The sequence below is a fragment of the Drosophila miranda genome, chromosome 4, assembly GCF_003369915.1.
Source record: "Drosophila miranda strain MSH22 chromosome 4, D.miranda_PacBio2.1, whole genome shotgun sequence".
In the NCBI taxonomy this organism is placed as follows: Eukaryota; Metazoa; Arthropoda; class Insecta; order Diptera; family Drosophilidae; genus Drosophila; species Drosophila miranda.
This window is the reverse complement of record NC_046677.1, coordinates 23146703-23163954: the sequence shown is the minus strand read 5'-3', so window position 1 is coordinate 23163954 and position 17252 is coordinate 23146703. Positions and strand designations below refer to the sequence as shown.

Sequence of the window (17252 nt, the reverse complement as noted above, 5' to 3'; positions counted from 1 at the left end):
TTTTTTTCTTTAGGCTATATCTCGGCTTCACTGCGGCCGATCGGGGCGTGGTGTGTCATTTCGTGACCGGGAGAGTCCTGCCAACCGATTGGCACCAGAAAAAAGGAAATCCAAGCCATCACGATTTTCGCCCAAAATCATGATGGTTACATCATTAAATTTGCCAAAAATCGGCCTCATTTTCGTAGTCGAGATTGTGATGCCGTTCGACAGGCTGGGTCCTCACTATCCTGGGAGAGTTGGTCCTGCGCCGATCTGGCCCTATTTGTCGGAGATATAGCCTTACGAATATTTAGATTTTCACATCATTCAAATACTGGTTTTTTTCTTTAGGCTATATCTCGGTTCCTGTAGTTGGAAAAATATCCTTGATTCTTTGGTAAGGACTTAAAAATCCCCGGCCATTCATATTTCTCCGATTCTTTATAAGACTGATTTTGAAATAGGTTTATTCATTAAAACTTAGCTTAGTATAAATAAATAAACAAGTGGAAAACATTTGTATCCACTATCTTAATGAATGGACGCATATATCCTTAAACCTAATAACAGTGAGATTTATCTAGACTCAAGTAGCCCGCGTTGCCCCTCCCTTGGTTACCATAGTCAAAGTCCTTGTTTTCGATGGCCAAGTCGAAGGATGACACTGGCTTGTTAGGTTCGCATACGTCTCTGTCTGGCTTGGATAGGACTATGTCTGGCGGGGGGAAATCCTATACGACTCGGTTTGTGGCAAAGTGTACGGTACATCCTCTGTGAAGGAAGATATATTTTTAAATATATCCACAATTATATTCTGATTCACTTACGCGTCTCAAAGCTGAAGCCCAGCTTTTGATTCGGCGGGGTATGAATGGTGGGTGGCTGACAGTATTTCCCGTGGACGTGAACCAACAGCTCCGCCGTTGATCACTGGTCCCCACTGCAGCGGACGGAGCCCCACCTTGTCGATTCAGCGACACAGCAGAGGCATCAGTGGCTGCCACAGTCTATCCAGAGTTATTCCTCTCCTCCGGATGGGGCGACCTGCTAAAATTAAAGGAAGAGTTAAGTAAAGTAAAGGAATAATAGACGGCCGTCGTAAAAAGTGGTAAATAAATTATATACAGCTACATCTGGCGCGATGCACCCGATCGTGGATGCGGTATCGATCCGGCAACACAACACTTAAAGTGGGAAAATCACCAGAGCAGCGCGGGATACGGAGCCGAAGGTTCGTTTGCGACATATTCTGTGTATGAACTGGCACATCTATAAAATGTATGGTTAGGACTGTATTCATATCTTACGCGCCAAAAACGCACTCGTAGATCGGAGATGAAATCGCCGATAATCGATATATCGATTTAATCCTTAATGGAGTCTTTATCAAATTCTCAGCCTTAAGGTATGCCATAGTGCTTAAGGAAAGCTAAGCCCAAAAGATACTTCATAAATTTTCATCAAAATTTAAATGTTAGTGGCGCTGAAATTTTCCAGCGTCAGTTTCTGGTACTACTCTTTCCCCTTTGCTTCAGTCACTTGCCAATAGGGCATATATGTGGAAGTGACCCTACCTAATAAAGATTTACCATGAAAAATTAAGTTTGTAAAATCTTAAACAAATAAATATTCCAAGAAATCATTAGGAGATCTATCAGAAATAGTAGGTTCGATTCTGGAGTTTTTCGCTGTTCCATAATAAAAACAATACACAAAAAAATTGTGATGTTTTCTCATAAGTCGAATGGAGGGTTAGAGAATAGCATAACAAAACAGATTCAATTCCGTTTACCTGCTCAGGTGATGCAGGAGGGTTCGATCGTCAGGTTGCTCTTTCGCTGGATTCCATCTCTTTTACAACGCCAGTGCGAGAACAACGCGAAGTGCTCAAATCAGTGGCGATTCTCTATAGAATGTGATAAAAAAAGTGTTTAAATAATTAATGTTAATATCAAAATAACACTGAAGTGGTTTTATAAAACTTAAATAAACCCTACAAATGTAAAGACCAATAGTTTTCTCGACTCTTGTTTTTTCGTAGAGCAATTTTGGCTTTGTTTAGAAAGAATTTTCAAGCAGTAACCGGTTCTGAGGCTCTCTTGTTGACCAACAATACAAAATAAAGAGTCTTGAAGAGAGTCTGAAAGCGTGGAATAGCAACGCAAGTGAAAACATAAACAAATAATTGGCAAAAAACAAACAAAAGATCCGAAAGGGGAAATGTGAACACGTGATTAAACATTGTTGGATTGGAATTCACTGAGAAAATATATTTTCAAAGACAATTATGAGCCTGCCACAGCTAATTGATGACTTGCAGCGCCTCTCGGAGGACCAGGATAGCGCCGATCTGGTTTTCATTTGCGGTCGAGATGAGCGCATCTATGCCCACAGGCTGATGCTGATGGCCCGGTGAGTGGTTGACGATTTGATGATTACCTTTTGAGGCACCTTACAAGGTGCGTGCTGGCATGCAACGTGTTGTGGGAAGGGGAAAAAGGGGTATTCCATCAGGCAATTAATTGACTTTTTACGATTTTCATTCATTGATTGCAGTTGCAAGAGCTTCAAGACGGCCAAGCGCGGCGAGGTGTGCCGCATTCCCGGTTGCACCGTGTCGCCAGCTGCTCCTGGCGCCTCCACGCCCACAACTATTCGTCTGCCACACGTTAATCCCGACTTATTCCGGCAGTTTATCCTGTATGTCTACACAGCGAAGGTAATAGCAGATACACTATAGCACTATAATCTCAAGTATAGACGCATATCTCCTTTCCAGTTGGTTCTCCAAGATTCGCAGGTCTTTCAAATGATGATGATGGCCCAAGACATGGGCGTCGTAGAGCTGCGCACCGCTTGCGAGGATCATGTAATATCCACACTCTCGGTGGACAACGCCTGCACCTTTTTGACCGCAGCAATGGATATTCACGAAAAAGCAGGTAAACAAGCGCAATCATTATTTCATACAATTTCAAAAATCCCGCGGAAACCACAACGAATCAGTGAAAAGTGACCAATAACAGCACAAAAGGTGCACTTTAAGCGCCAACGCCTATCGGTCGCACGTTGTGCTATCAAATCACGTAACACACATGTTTTTTGTTTATTGCATTAAAATGTGAATGTTACAACTAATCAATAGGTAGCTGATGTAATAGTCCCGATCTGCTACAAATGCAGGCTACACTGTTTTTCTAGTATTTCTGTTGCTCGCGCTGTAATCTCTGGCCGTACGCACGCGAGATGAGGTTCCACGAGTCCATAAACCGGTCCATGCACATGGATATGCATTTCTAATTAAATAAAGTTGGGGAACAACCACAATTAAAGTTCACATTCCTATGCATATTATATGAAAGTCTTGCCTGTTCTGAGGAATCCAGCGAGGAGCCGGGCTTGCCGACACACTTCTTGAAGCACTTTTGCGTCATTTGCGTAAGCAACTCCTGGGCATTGGCTACGGCAATCTGTTGTTTCACCTGATCCATGATCTCTCCCTTGTTTACATTAGCCATAGCCATTTTTGAAAATTTAAGATTTATAAAATAAATTTAACTTGTCTGGTTGCTAGTTGTGACAGGGTGACCGTGGAGCCATTGATAAAATATACCCAACGGCTCATTTTGGACCCCAAAAAATACCTAATATATACCGTCGGCTCATTTTGGACCCCAAAAAATACCGAAAATATACTGACGATTTGATGTTCTACTATACATATTCCTCGATTTTGATCTTCCGTCGAATATTCCCAGCTATATAGAATATTTAGCCATGCCCACATGTCTCTGACTTTTGTATGGCTGTAAGCCTGCTCTGTTTCGCAGAATTAGGTGCTGTTAGGCGCAAAATTTCCACTCAGTGGAAAAACATAACATTGGAATATTTTAAGTTGAAATTGGGGGTGAAGATATATTTATGGTATATCTCATAAAATTGTTGGTATATTATGGTATGTTTTCAAAATGAGACGGCATAGTTTGGTATATTTCTGAGGGTCGGACGGTATATTTTAACGATAAAACGATAAAAATCAAGTGTTTAAAACAAACCAGTCAAGTAGAAAATATATTCATTAATTGGATAAAATTATGTGTCCAGGGCTGAGAGATCTAGATTATTAATATTCCACGGAATATAAAAAATCGAGCAATATAGAACTTGAATTCGTCAAAATATTTACGGTATATTTTGAAAATGAGTCGGTATATTTTGCTATATTTCTGAGGGTCGGACGGTATATTTTAACGATAAATCCGCGGTCACACTGCTGAACAAGACGCCGGCAAAAAAGCGAAAATTTTTCCATTTTAATTAAAAACGCTTTGAAGTCGCCAAAATGTCCTTCAAAAGCAATCCCAAGGTGCAGAAGGTGATGGTGCAGCCCATCAACCTGATCTTCCGTTACCTGCAGAACCGCTCGCGCGTGCAAGTCTGGTTGTACGAAAATATTTCGCTGCGCATCGAGGGCCACATTGTGGGCTTCGACGAGTACATGAACCTGGTGCTGGACGACGCCGAAGAGGTGTACGTTAAGACGCGCCAGCGCAAGAGTCTGGGCCGCATCATGCTGAAGGGGGACAATATCACGCTGATACAGAACGTCAGCCCGTCCAAGGATTAGTGGCGGTGGATGGCACCCGGCCACGCGTCCACCTATGTACTTTCCCGCTAGGGTGCACGTCGTAAATATAAGCTAATTATACCTGTAAAGCCGAAACCTCAAAACGAATGAAAACTAAATAAATGGAGAACTTTCTGTAAACTTGAGACTTTTCAATTGGAGCAGAGCCGCCTCCAGGTAAAGGGTTTTAACTTGATTTTGGAGTAATCTTTTGTTGGTTTTCTTGCAGGTGCCAAGTGTGCGGCCTCCTTTATGGAGCGGTGCATCATCTACATAGGGGAGAATGCCGGGGAGTGCGTGAAGACAAATGCTTTCCTAACGCTCACCAAGGACGCCATCATCAAAATCATCTCCTCCGACTATGTATGGCATAAAATATAAACATATACATCATCAATAAAATAACCTTTCCCTGCTTAGTTCTGCTTGGAGGAGGAGGAAGTTTGGCGCTGCGTTTTGGCCTGGGCCAAGTACCAGGCTGGCGTCACTCAACCCACCGCCCATTGGACTGAGGAGGAGCGTGCACGTGTCTGCCAGCACTTGAGTGGCGTTATGGGTCATGTGCGTCTGCTGCTGATAGACAGCCAAGTCTTTGCCGAGGAAGTAGAGCCCACCGGCGCCGTGCCCATGGAACTGTCCCTAGAACGCTATCGCTATGCCGCCCTGCATGCCAACAAAATGATGGAGAACGACAAGCGGCTGCAGCCCCGCCTCACCGTTGCCGTCAACATGTTCCCCGGTTCGCAAATCCTTCGCAACGACAAACTGCCACTGCAGGGCATCCTCAATGGATGGTATGGGGTGCCCAAACAATCCTGGCGTCTGGTCTATCGTGCCTCCTCCCACGGCTATGACTCCAGTGCCTTTCATCGGTACTGCGACGGAGTCGCCCCCTGCATGGTCATTGGTTTGGGGTCACATGGAGAGATTAGCGGCGGCTTCACCGACGTCGCCTGGACCAAAACAAGTCGCAAGGGTGGCTATGTGCACTCGGAGCGGGCCTTTCTCTTTCTGCTGAATCCTTCGAATGGCGAGCAGCCGACGAAATTTGATATTTTGAAGAAACCCTATGCCATCTGCTATCATCCCGAGTGAGTGGATCGGAACACTCTAAAACACACACATTCTAATGTTATAATGTGTTTTTGTTTCAGTTGTGGACCCATTTTTGGAGCTGGTGCCGATCTGCTCATCTCCAGCAACTGCAATGCCAACATGGACTCGTACTCAAATCTTCCGCATTCCTACGACGGCCCTAGTGCCGCCCACCTCACTCTCTTCGGGGACTACAACTTCACCATCAGCGACTACGAGGTGTACACCTTGGCCTCGCCAGGAAGTGGTCCAAGCAGCGGACCCAGCCACAGTCACAGCCAGAGCCAGAACATGTCGAGCAATGGCCAGGCACCAGGTGTGCCCTCAAAGGCAAAGTACGATAGATACTAGGTAGGGAACAAAAGCACACACACAAAACTTGTAGTTGCATCAGCTATGCTGGCAATAAAACCTATTTCCTCGAACACACTTAAACGAACATTGTAATCCCAGATCCGCCACACGGCTTCAGCTCCAGCTACAGCTAATGGCATTAGGTGTGAGGTGAGGTGTTGTCGGGTTCATGACTCTGCCCAAGGTAAAAAACCAGAAATCGAAAGGTAATTAATGAATTGTTATATAAAGAAAATTATTGTCTTTTTTTGGCGGCAAGAACCAAATTAATTAACTCGTTTTGCGACTTGTATGTAAAGCCAGAGGGCGGATCGGATCGAACTCGAAACTATAGTTTCCTTTCAACTCTCTATAGTGCTCCGAGTACTTTATATTGTTACAGATATACATACATATATGTGTATGTGTAGCGCATGTTGAATGCCATTTGCACTTGAACCTGGTCCCGGGGTTGGGGTCCATTCCACACCACACCTCTCGAACGGTGCCAGCAGCCGCCAACCGCCAGACAATTGACAAAGGAAAACGAATGCGTAAAAGGCGATTTCTGTTGGCTATTTCTGTGTTTCAGTTTCAGTTTGAGTTTAGTTTTCAGCTATAACAATAATATTATAATGAAATCTAGCGATAGACACTCTGCTGTGGACTGGGGCCTGTACATGGCGCTGTGAAGTTGCTCTCGACTGGTTCTCAACTACTTTTCAAAAATGCTTCTGATAAATTGGTCCACGCTCTAAATTGGTTCTAATTAAAGCTTTTTTATGCTGATCGAATCGATCAATTGGCTTTGGGGCCAGAGTCGCGGATTGTGGCTCCGAGGGCCCCTCCCCCACATTTTTGTCATTCGTCTCGAGCCAAAGATTTGGAGATTTTGGGGTTCGAGAGAACCCCTCCACAATGACAGCGGGCAGGCAGGCAGCAACAAACACTTGATGTTTGTGTCGTTTTTTATTTTATTGTGGCTGCACAAAAGATTGGCAGTTAAAATTTTGTTAACGACTTAAGGCCAAACGCTTGAGAGCCACCATTCGATAAGGTCTACAAATTGTTTTACTTTTGACAGACGACGACAAAAGGCCCGAGGCGATCCAGTCCAGTCCAGTCCAGTCCCTGCCTCAATCCAATCCAATCCCTGGCCAGGGCGCTAGAAGGAATGTCATATTGAGTTTCTCGATTCATTTCGATATCTTGTCAAATTATTTGATTGTCGAGTGGATATTTCGGTTCGGTTTCGGAGCCATGGATTCGATATGCTCTGCGGCAACTAAATCCAACCAAGAAGTTTCAATGTCTGTGTCGCATGAAAAAGGGAAAGGCAGAAAATAAATAAAACTAATGCTTAAAGTTGTTGGTGGTGGTGGCTGGTGGTTGGTCGGATCGGGTCGGAGCAGAGTGTAAACTTGTTCTGGTCTTATGAAATCGGTTCATATTGCATATGCAACATGCGAGTGGAGTGTCTAGGGACGGGCAGGAAGTAGAAGTCGGGTCTAAATGAATCATTGGCTTCCTCTAAGCACTCTCATTGGGGAAATATTTGTTGATCTCCGAGGAAACCGAGTTGGTTAAACATTCCCTTAACATTGAATATCATTGAATACCATAAATATCATCTATATAGACTTAAGTCTTCAATCTATTTGGAACCGATTCAGATTTAATTCTTGGCAACTTGCAAAAGAAATAAGAGTATTCCCCTAGGAATCTGTAGAGCTCTTTTTTCAGTAGAGAGTTAGGAGAATAATAGGATATGGTAGGAATAGTATGAATAATTGAGATCAATTTTCAAGCCACAACTCATTTCCATCCCTGGCTCTTATGAAAATGTGGCATATTTGTTTTGGGCTTGGTCAGCAACAGCCAGCCCCCATAGAACAAAGGCCTGCCTGCTATTAGCCATGGCCATGGTTATGGCTCTTGGCCAACACTCAAGCGGCGGCAGCTGGCCAAACCCAACCCCCAACCAAGTGTTACACTTGAAGTGTATCGTAACTTATTTGCATGTAAGAATGCGAACAAAAAGGAAAAGTGCCACAATCGCCGCCGCGACGACTGGCCCTGAAATGAGAGCAGCTTGTAAAATCATCACTGGACAGAAATGTATTCATTCTCGTACTCGTAGGAGTACTGTAGGATTTCCTATTTCTCACCCTTTAATGGGAGATTTTAGTTTTTAAACCCTTTTCTGCAAAAATTTACCATCTGAATACTCAGAGAATACTCAGAATAATGAAATTCTGAAATGATTCGACACAGACTACGGAGACATCCTTTTTTGTATGTATGAGTGGGCATACACAGTAACACAAATATTTTTAGGCAAAATGCGAAGCAAAGAACCAGCCAATTTGTGTGGTACTTTTTCATTTTCTCTACCAGAAAATCAAGTAGAGAATGAGCGAGAAAAAACCGAATCGATTCGAATCTGACTCGGTAAAAATTACGGGATTCGCTTCATTCGGTCCGTTTTGGGCAAGCGGTTCGAAGTTATGAGAAAACGGACCGAACGAGGCGAATCCCACCGAATCGTTTCGGTTTCCAGCTCATGCAGGGCTTTAGTATGTATTATTCTTCCTTAAGAATATTGGACCCAAAATATATCAGAAATTAACATCTTTCCTAAAAAGTTTTCAACGAATAAACAATAGATTGACCCTAAATTAGAGCCCTCGTAAGAACAAAGTATTCATGAGTATGTACATATATCCTACCTTTTCAGATAATTCCCATTACGAATAGCTGCACAAATGATTCATTAGACAACAGGAGACTACACCACTTAAGGGCGGGCGTATTTCCCAGACACATTCATGAGAAAGATAAGATCCGAGACCACCTGTCAGCGGCTGCTGCTGCATCCGTTTCCGCCATTGGACAGTCGACTGTCGACTATCGAGGCGGGGAGCTCCAGTTAAGAGGTGCTAATATGCAAAGTGGAGCCCCAATGAGCCCCAAGAGCTGACGTAGTCATAGACGCGTCTACCTCTACGCCCTCGTTCAATCAGCTTCCCCTCCCAATCCATCCATCAGTTATTCATTCATAGCCGCCGCATCATCGCCCCATCAATATACGCCTGGCTCATCGCCCCATCATGCACTCGGCATTACAAGCGACATACCTGATAATTCCTCCCCATCCCCCAACCCTGTAACAACTAACCAAACATTCAGTTGACTAAGAGAGAACAGCAGATCAGACTTGGAGCAGAGAGAGAGAGAGAGAGACGTGGACTCTCTTAAGCTTATGGTACCCATAATCATGTGTGTAACGACGGGCGCTCTACGAGCTCTCGATGCTCTTCACACAACCAGTTTTAAAAGCCCCCCACTTTAAAAATACTTTTGCTTTTCATTGCCTTCGACAAAAAAATAAAAACAGCGCAGACATTCATTTGGTTACTGTGATTAATATGCGTTTTTCGGAAACGATACGGAATGTATAACAATCAGTCGCCACGAAACGAGACTTCCCATCCAGGCATCCCATCCAGACATTGACCTAGGTCACAAATTCAGATCTTACAAGCATTCTTATTAGTGGGATGCCTCATGGAGAGATCCTCCAACCATCACCGAACGAAGCAAAGTCATGTTTTTAAGCTTTTAGTTTAAGAAAAACCCGATACAAATAATGATTGAGTTTCGTCGTCAAGTCCATAAATATTTCAAATTTGATATTCTAAAAACATTCTAATAGTTTCAAACATCCCCTTAAATCGTATAATCTCTGCCATAACACTAAACAAATCAATCGCAAATACTTTGAACGTTCGCTTTTATCTCAAAAATCATTGAAAAATATATAATAACTGATTTGTGTTCTTAGTTCTGCTCGATTGAATGTGTAATTAAGATAATTTGTTATGCTAAAAGTGCAAAAGACTACCAATTTCATAGACTTCACTCTAAGATGATTTTGACCAACCCAAAAGTATGAAAAAATTACTAGAAATAAGTGTAAATTGATTGCGCAAAGAAATCCATCTAGGAATCATTCTCGAATCTCAACAAATCGACGAATCATCGTACAATAAGTATAAGTATATCCCCCAAAGGGCATTCACAGTTCGTTTATATGTGGCTGCATTATTTTCCGGTTTTTGTTTTATTTTTCGTAGCAACAACACGAGAGTGTTTTGCTGAGCAGAGTGTGTGCACGGGGCTCTGGCTCTGGCACTGGCACTCGCAAAAGCCTCTCACTCTTTCAAGAGTCTCGAGCCCCGTAACAGAGAAGCAACTGTTTTAAGTCTTTTCTTGAGATTTCGATTTCGATTTCGATTTGAGTCTGGCGTTGGGGCTGGTGCTGAAACATTTTTCCTCCCATTAAGTTAAGTTTTTTAAGGCGCACGGCGAGAACGGCTCAGTCTCGATTGTCAGCTTGTCGTGAATGGTTTTTTTAGCACCAGATCCGCGGCGTACGAGTGCGAGTACGAGTACCGATCGATCCGTTGATCTTCCGACCACGTAGTCCGAGCCAAAGTCGAAAGCTAAAGCCAAAGCTAAAGCTAAAGCTGTGGCTGAAGCGTCGCTTAAGTTATTAAAACAACAACTTTGCACATCTATATATCTATAGTATATATACTACATAACTCGCTACTTTGTGTGAGTGTGTATCTGTGTGAGCATCAGCAGCAGCAGCAGCAGCAGTGGGGAGCAGACCGAGTGGAGCGCTGACGGATTTGTTATTTTTTGCATAAATCAGTTTCGAGAGCGGGCGCGCGCGTACTTCGAGTTTGGGTTTCGGTTTCGGATCCAATCCGATCATCGCTGTTCTGTTCTAGAATCTAGATGATGCCGCATACACCGCAGCCGGCGGCAGGCGTGAGGCAGCTCCAGTTCGTTGCCTGAGTCTTTCGTATCGCGGAAATCAAAATCCAAATCGATCTATAAATAAAGCCAATCGATGGCTCTGACCAACTTCTCACTGCCTTTCGGTGCCCTTGGCCAGCCCTGGGGCGTCACCCTGGCCCCTCTGCATCCCATTCATCAGCTGGCCAGCAACACCAACAATCTTCTGTACTCGCCAGCCGATCATCAGCAGCAGCATCCCCCGCAGCAGCAGAGCCCCACAGATCCCGAATTCTTTAAGAACAATCCCTATGCCCCACCACAGCAGGTGCCCCAGCCACAGGGCGGAGCCGGAGGCGGAGGCTATCAATACCAGAGCAGACGCAAGCAGAACAATGCCTATCTGCCACCCACGGGACCGAGTGCGGCACACAACTCTGTCTACCACATCCAGCAACAGCAGCAGCAGACACAACAGCAACAGCAGCAGCAGGAAGCCAACAACAACGAGAACAGCGTCTCCTACCAGAGCTCCTCCTCCTCCAGGTCGAACAGCGCCGGCCAAAGCACCATTCAGCTGACGCAGACCCACCATTCGACTGGCAGAGGCCCTGGCGAGGGCTCGTACAGCCGCTTTCCGGGCCAGCAGAAGCAGTTCTTCAATGCCCATGGCAGTGCCAGTGCTACATTCAGCAAGAACAGCGGCAGCTTCAGTATTACCAGCTACGGGAGCAGGCAGCAGCCGCAGCCCCAGCCGCAGCCCCAGCCCCAGGCGCCACTGCCACAGCCACAGCCGCTCCCAGCACCTCCCCCGCCCGCTCCCCAGACGCAGCAGCAGCCACGGCCCAGACAGTCGAAGCCCGAGGCTCAGCCCGCCTCCACCTACGGCGTGGCACCACCCGAAAATTATCCGGAAAGAGCTCCCGGCTTTACGAGGGTCCAAGCGGGGCAGGGCTCCCGCACTCAGGTGCATGCCGTTCTCGACTACGATGTGGAGGAGGGCGATGAGGAGGATGAGGATGAAGACGACGACGGGCAGTACTACGAGGGGCAGGGGCAGGAAAGGGGTGAGTGCGACGAAATCCAATTCATACTCGTATTTAAGGGAAAATCTAGAATCTAGGGAATGCTTCAAGAATATTCTTTATATCATCCAGGACTCAAATTTCTCGTTTAGCTTTATAAATTATGGAGTGACTTTAGGGAGGGGCTAGACCTCTATTAAAATAGTTCTCATAGCTTATAGCTGTAGAAATACTTGATGATTCAGCTGAAGACATGCCCCAGAAGGCACTTCATACAAAAAACATACAATTTCGTTATAGAACCCATGGATTTTCTATGTACAGCTTATGAATCCCTAAAAGTTCTTCATTAAAGATGAAGCCTTGGATATAGAATTTATTATTATAAGCTGAAAAACCCTATAGAATTCCCTAAGGTAATCTTTTAGTCTTAGCTGTGAAAGTGAAATAAGAGCTCTCACAGACTGTAAAAGAAGATGATCTATGATCTTAAGTGAAGATTTGAAGTGGGGATCTTGAAGGGAAGTGCGTATCAAGGGTTTTCAAGAGCCTACACATAATTATACCACAAACAAGAGCTCTTTCAGGTGGCTCTTTCTTCATATGTAACACGTATATATATATATATATATGTTCTTCAAATCCCAAGATCTATGTACTTCCTCATTCGATAGCAAGGAATCCCCAAAGTGTTGCTCATATCGTTCTCTCGAGTACCGACATTCCATATCGAGCATTTCCTGATTGGATTCAGATGATTCCGAGATTATAATCTGAACAAATGCTACTTGTACCGAGTATTTATTGTATAATTTTAATGGAGCATGTACGATCGTAGAGATCGTAGATCGTAGAGAGGAGTAGAGATCCGATAAGCGGAGAGGAGTCCCACGTCTGCACACGATTCAGAGACGGACTGACGGAAAGTCATGTTAATTTTTCAAATACCTCGTACTGGTAGTTGTTGTTGTTGTTGTTTGCCTGCTACTTGTGTATCTTTCCAATTGGGAGCAACTTCTGCACATCTGTAAGAGAGGAGAAACACAACAACTGAAGCAACAACTAAGGCAGCAGCAGCAGCTACGAAACAAGGGGTAAACAAGCGACAAGGTCAAAGGTCTACAAACCGATCGGCAAGGTCACTTTCAAGACAGTAATGGCCAGTGTTTGACTTTTATAACCGCATTTCTGACTAACACGCATCACGATTTATGCCAGGCCTGCGATTGGGATTGGGATTGGGTTTGGGCTTGGGTGTATCTATGAGTGTATCTACTATATATATCCATCCATCCAACCATCCATCTAACTGTCTTTCTGTCTGTGAAGTACACTCTGCCCTTGTTGTCCTCACACAAAAAAAAACTGTCAGCGCCTTACTTTTAAAGATGTTTCACTTTTGTGGCGCCTCTTTGTTGTATCCAAAAAACCATCTCCACCTCTGCCTCGTTGAGGCATTAGCCAGCAAGCAACCTGCCTGCCTGCCAGAGACCTCAAGTACTCAACTCGGTTACGGGGGCTATTATGCAAGAAGCTCATGAACCAGCTCTCCATACGAGAAGAGAAGAGACGTGTGCACACGCAAGATACAAGATACAATATTCATATACAAGTTTCGGTTTGGCTCTGGCTTTGGCTTTTCGTGGGGTTTTGTCTTTCGAGTGTACTACTCGCAACATACTTTGTTTTGTGAGACACAAGAGATGCATCTGAAAGATATGGTGGTTCTATTTCATCACCAGAATCCCCAGAATCTAGGGCAATCCATTAAAAAGTGGATTATGCTGCCAAAGTGCAAAGTGCAATCTCTTTTCTTCAAGCAACTCCTTCTTCAACTCGTTTTGCATCCTGTGTAAAAAGGGAAAGTTTGTTTTGTATGCCCCAGATCCGGATCTGGGTTTGGGTTTGGGTTTGGGGGCATTACAAATGCCAGACAGACATGAAATTTATACTCGTAAACTCGTACATGCATGTGTCAACTGCAACTGCAACTGCAGCAGTCGTCCCATTTATATGCAGACTGCAGACATTGCAGCATTGCACTTGCAACTCCAACAACATCTTTTATTCGGGGTTTAACCAAAAGCGATCACTGATTAATGCAGTGACAACGACACTGTCTCTGTCCACTGTCCCTGTCCCTGTCCCTGTCCCTGTCCTTGCCATGAATCATTCGAAATTTCAAAAAACCAATTGCCATTTACATTCCATTCACAGAAAAAACGAATAACAATCAGATGCCCACTGTGACACCCATCCAGGGTCCGATCTTTCTGAAGAACGGCACGGTGCCGGTGGTGCCGCTGTTCTCCTATCCAAAGCTCAACAATGGATCGTTCCTACAGATTCCGGTAAGTACTCTTTGGGGTCTTTTGGTAGTAGTTTTTTTGAGGCAGGCAGCCAGGCACGCGCTCACTTTAATTCCATCTCAGGTTCTGATTCGATTTGACTCGATATCGATCGAGTTTGCTTATTTTGCGGAAATAACTTTGACGATTTTGTGTTTAAACTTTTTTTATTTTATTTGTTGTTGTTTTTTTTGCGTGCACGAAGGTCGTGCGAGTTCGTTTCATTAAGAGGTGTGATGATGTTGATGACGACGACGACGACGACGAATAAAGAGCGAATGTAGAGAGAGAGAGAGAAACCAACTCCTCCGTTCTGCCACGATCTTGGGTCTTGGGCACTCGGATCTCGGGTCTCAGATATCCCCGGTCAAGCCAAAATATAAAATTCGTTTTATTTTTTATGTTTATGACTTACTTGAGTCATTTTCACACCCCGGCCATAATTTTTGTTATGGTCTCCTCCACCAATCTACAAAATCACCAGTACCCAACAATTTCCTTCCTTCCCGCAATTAATTAAACTTTTATTTAAAATATATTGTATATACATATATTCCAAACATTTAGATCTGGTGGACGGCCTTGTCTGTAGCTCTGGGTCTGGATGTGAGGGGCGATGTGATCAAGGGAGTGCCATGCATCAAGCGATATCATCAGCTGTTCTGCCCCACAGCCGGCAACAGCTATCCCATGTGAGTATACACTAGACATACAACACCATTCCATTGTTCTATTTCTATTTAGTTATAGGATATCTATAGTAGGAAATTCCAATTCCAAAACGGATACGGAATGTATGTACGTCATGGGGTTTTCCCCGCCTCCGAAATAACCACAGATATTCGTATATTACCCTGATTGGTCTGGCCTCAAGGATGTTTGCTTTTCTGTGGTTTTTCTTTGGTTTAGTCTCTTCTCAAAGAACACTGACCTGATTTAAATTTCTTAGTCAGTGACTGGCTACGTGACTTAGCGGCTCTCATTAGCATGGGCACGCAAAACCAACTAATGCGGTTTCATGTCCAAATCTGAAGCTAATGAACCTCTAAAATGGAATCTCTCTATCCATTCAAGATAAAATATTGATCCTCCAAGGCAGGGTTCTCATTTTTGCACATCATTGTAGTGCGTTTGTGTGCGTATACAGCAGGCAAAACGGATCAATGTATTGATGCCATTCACTGTTATAAACGTGTACATGAGCGACAGCGCAGCAGCAGCGCACTTTCATATGCATATAAGATTTAACTTTTTAATCCAACCATTTCATTCCAATCTCTTTAAAAACATAAGACATTAATACTGATACCTTCACTAACAAAAATCCTTCTTGAATACACTCCCTTTCCAGCGACAAGATCGAACGTTTCATAGATGACAACAAGGCACTGATGCGTCGAATGTATGGAGACTTTGAGATGAATATGGAAGGACCTGCAGGAGGAGGAAGTGGCGCAGGAGGAGGAGGACGCAACCAGCAGGCAAAAGTGCGGAAAAGGCGATTCATAGACGAACCGGATATATTCATTCCACCAGGTGCCTATGCGGCCAATGCCGGGGAGGCCGTAGAGGCGGGCGACAGCTATTTTGGAGAGCTACGCAAGAAGCGTCAAGCGGCAGCCGGTGGCAGTCGCAACAGAGGAGGAGCAGGAGGAGGCGCCAGCAGTGGTGGTTCCGCTGCTGGAAGCAATGCCAACAGGACACCTGGTGGGAATGGGGGGGGCCAGGCGAATTCGGGTACGGGCAGACTCGATGCCTGCGAATCGAAGATCGAGATCGTGACACCCTATTGGGCATCGAACTCGGCGGGCAAGATCAGGGCCATTGTCAATACACAGCACTTTGAGCAGGCCATCCACCAGGAGGTGTGTAGGTGAGTTGAAGCATACACATCCACAAAAGATATGACTCTAACTATCTGTATCCCATAATCACAAATAGCAATACTCAAACACCGCGCTGCGAGGGAGAATGCGGATGCGAGCAAAAGTACAAATGGCATCGACTGCTCGCCTACGATCCCGACAACGATTGCAAGGGTATCTTTATGGATTGGTTCCTGTTTCCTTCGTGCTGTGTCTGTAGATGTAATCCTTAGATTCCTCCCTCCCGAGTCCCATGTCTGAGCAAATTATAGAATGAAAATGAGTGTAATCGTAGGTAGAATGCCACTGAATGTATTTTAGTTGTTGTTAAGTAGATCTTATATGTACGATATATCCACTATTTGGTAGCTCTCTAGTTAAGCATCGATTCTATGTAGTTAAGGTTTTATACGAGCCATATATTTACCCCTAACCTGTATCCTGTATCCTGTATCCTGTATCCTCCCCTCCATTTACTCGTAAACGCACATTCGATATAACTCAAACTCCATTTGTTGTTGTACTGTAATCGTAATTGTAATCGTAAAATGAATCAAGCGAATAAAGTCTATTATATTCAAATATCAATAAGAATTTCCGAGTTTACGAACTCTACCACACAACTGTACGAACGAGTATAAGTATAAGAGTTTAATTAGCATATGAGTGAGATTTCCAAACTAATCTTTTTGAAGGTTTCTTGTGAGATTTCTCTGATTTGATTGCAGCTGAAACTATTTTGCTTAAGTTTTATAGTTTTATAGCAAGATCTTTGGAATGATCCAAACGTGAATAAGTAGATGTGAAAAAAGAATATAGCTACTATTGTAGTAGCGTCCTGGAAATAAGTCTGGAATGCCTACTATATATTTATGTTGACTTTGAAAGACATAGGATGATTTCAAACGTAGAAATACCTTCATGAAATTACTAGTTACAAAAAACCATTCAAAAGTGTGGAATACACTCTCATACCAAACAGAATGAATTCTGATTTTGAAATTCTCTTTACTTCGCAAAAGATTCATCTCTGGAATGGGACGAACACCCCATTTATGTATATTAATTAGCCATATCGCTTTGAGTCCATATTTTCAACATTAATTGATTCCTAAAATATGAACATGCTAAAGATCAGGCTACTCGTAGGAGTAAACCAGTTTAATTCAAT

The 17252-nt window shown here is 43.9% G+C and overlaps 4 protein-coding genes and 1 long non-coding RNA gene across 5 annotated transcripts in view; 3 read left to right on the top strand and 2 right to left on the bottom strand.

Annotated features, from left to right (window-relative positions):
* Positions 1 to 432: 432 nt before the first annotated feature.
* Positions 433 to 17252, bottom strand: part of LOC108162385 — a 54936-nt gene continuing 38116 nt past the window's right edge. Inside the window, exons 2-4 of the long non-coding RNA XR_001775565.2 lie at positions 1775 to 1888; positions 810 to 1029; positions 433 to 753 (exon numbers count right to left, since the gene is read on the bottom strand). This is a non-coding gene — a long non-coding RNA (uncharacterized LOC108162385). The remainder of the gene's footprint in view (positions 754 to 809; positions 1030 to 1774; positions 1889 to 17252) is intronic.
* Positions 2244 to 6139, top strand: LOC108162377 (BTB/POZ domain-containing protein 9). The gene is made up of 6 exons (XM_017297094.2): positions 2244 to 2394; positions 2539 to 2701; positions 2762 to 2924; positions 4839 to 4972; positions 5030 to 5700; positions 5764 to 6139. The coding sequence occupies exons 1-6, from the start codon at positions 2270 to 2272 to the stop codon at positions 6053 to 6055; spliced, it is 1548 nt and encodes a 515-aa protein (XP_017152583.1). The 5' UTR covers positions 2244 to 2269; the 3' UTR covers positions 6056 to 6139.
* LOC108162383 (mitochondrial import inner membrane translocase subunit Tim13) lies at positions 3048 to 3590 on the bottom strand. The gene is made up of 2 exons (XM_017297100.2): positions 3351 to 3590; positions 3048 to 3278 (listed from the first exon to the last, which is right to left on the bottom strand). Exons 1-2 carry the CDS (start codon positions 3504 to 3506, stop codon positions 3180 to 3182), a joined length of 255 nt encoding a protein of 84 aa, XP_017152589.1. The 5' UTR covers positions 3507 to 3590; the 3' UTR covers positions 3048 to 3179.
* LOC108162382 (probable small nuclear ribonucleoprotein E) lies at positions 4234 to 4750 on the top strand. The gene has a single exon (XM_017297099.2). The coding sequence runs from the start codon at positions 4325 to 4327 to the stop codon at positions 4607 to 4609; it is 285 nt and encodes a 94-aa protein (XP_017152588.1). The 5' UTR covers positions 4234 to 4324; the 3' UTR covers positions 4610 to 4750.
* LOC108162376 (protein spaetzle 3) lies at positions 6948 to 16669 on the top strand. The gene is made up of 5 exons (XM_017297091.2): positions 6948 to 11910; positions 14086 to 14219; positions 14784 to 14908; positions 15568 to 16089; positions 16158 to 16669. Exons 1-5 carry the CDS (start codon positions 10959 to 10961, stop codon positions 16312 to 16314), a joined length of 1890 nt encoding a protein of 629 aa, XP_017152580.1. The 5' UTR covers positions 6948 to 10958; the 3' UTR covers positions 16315 to 16669.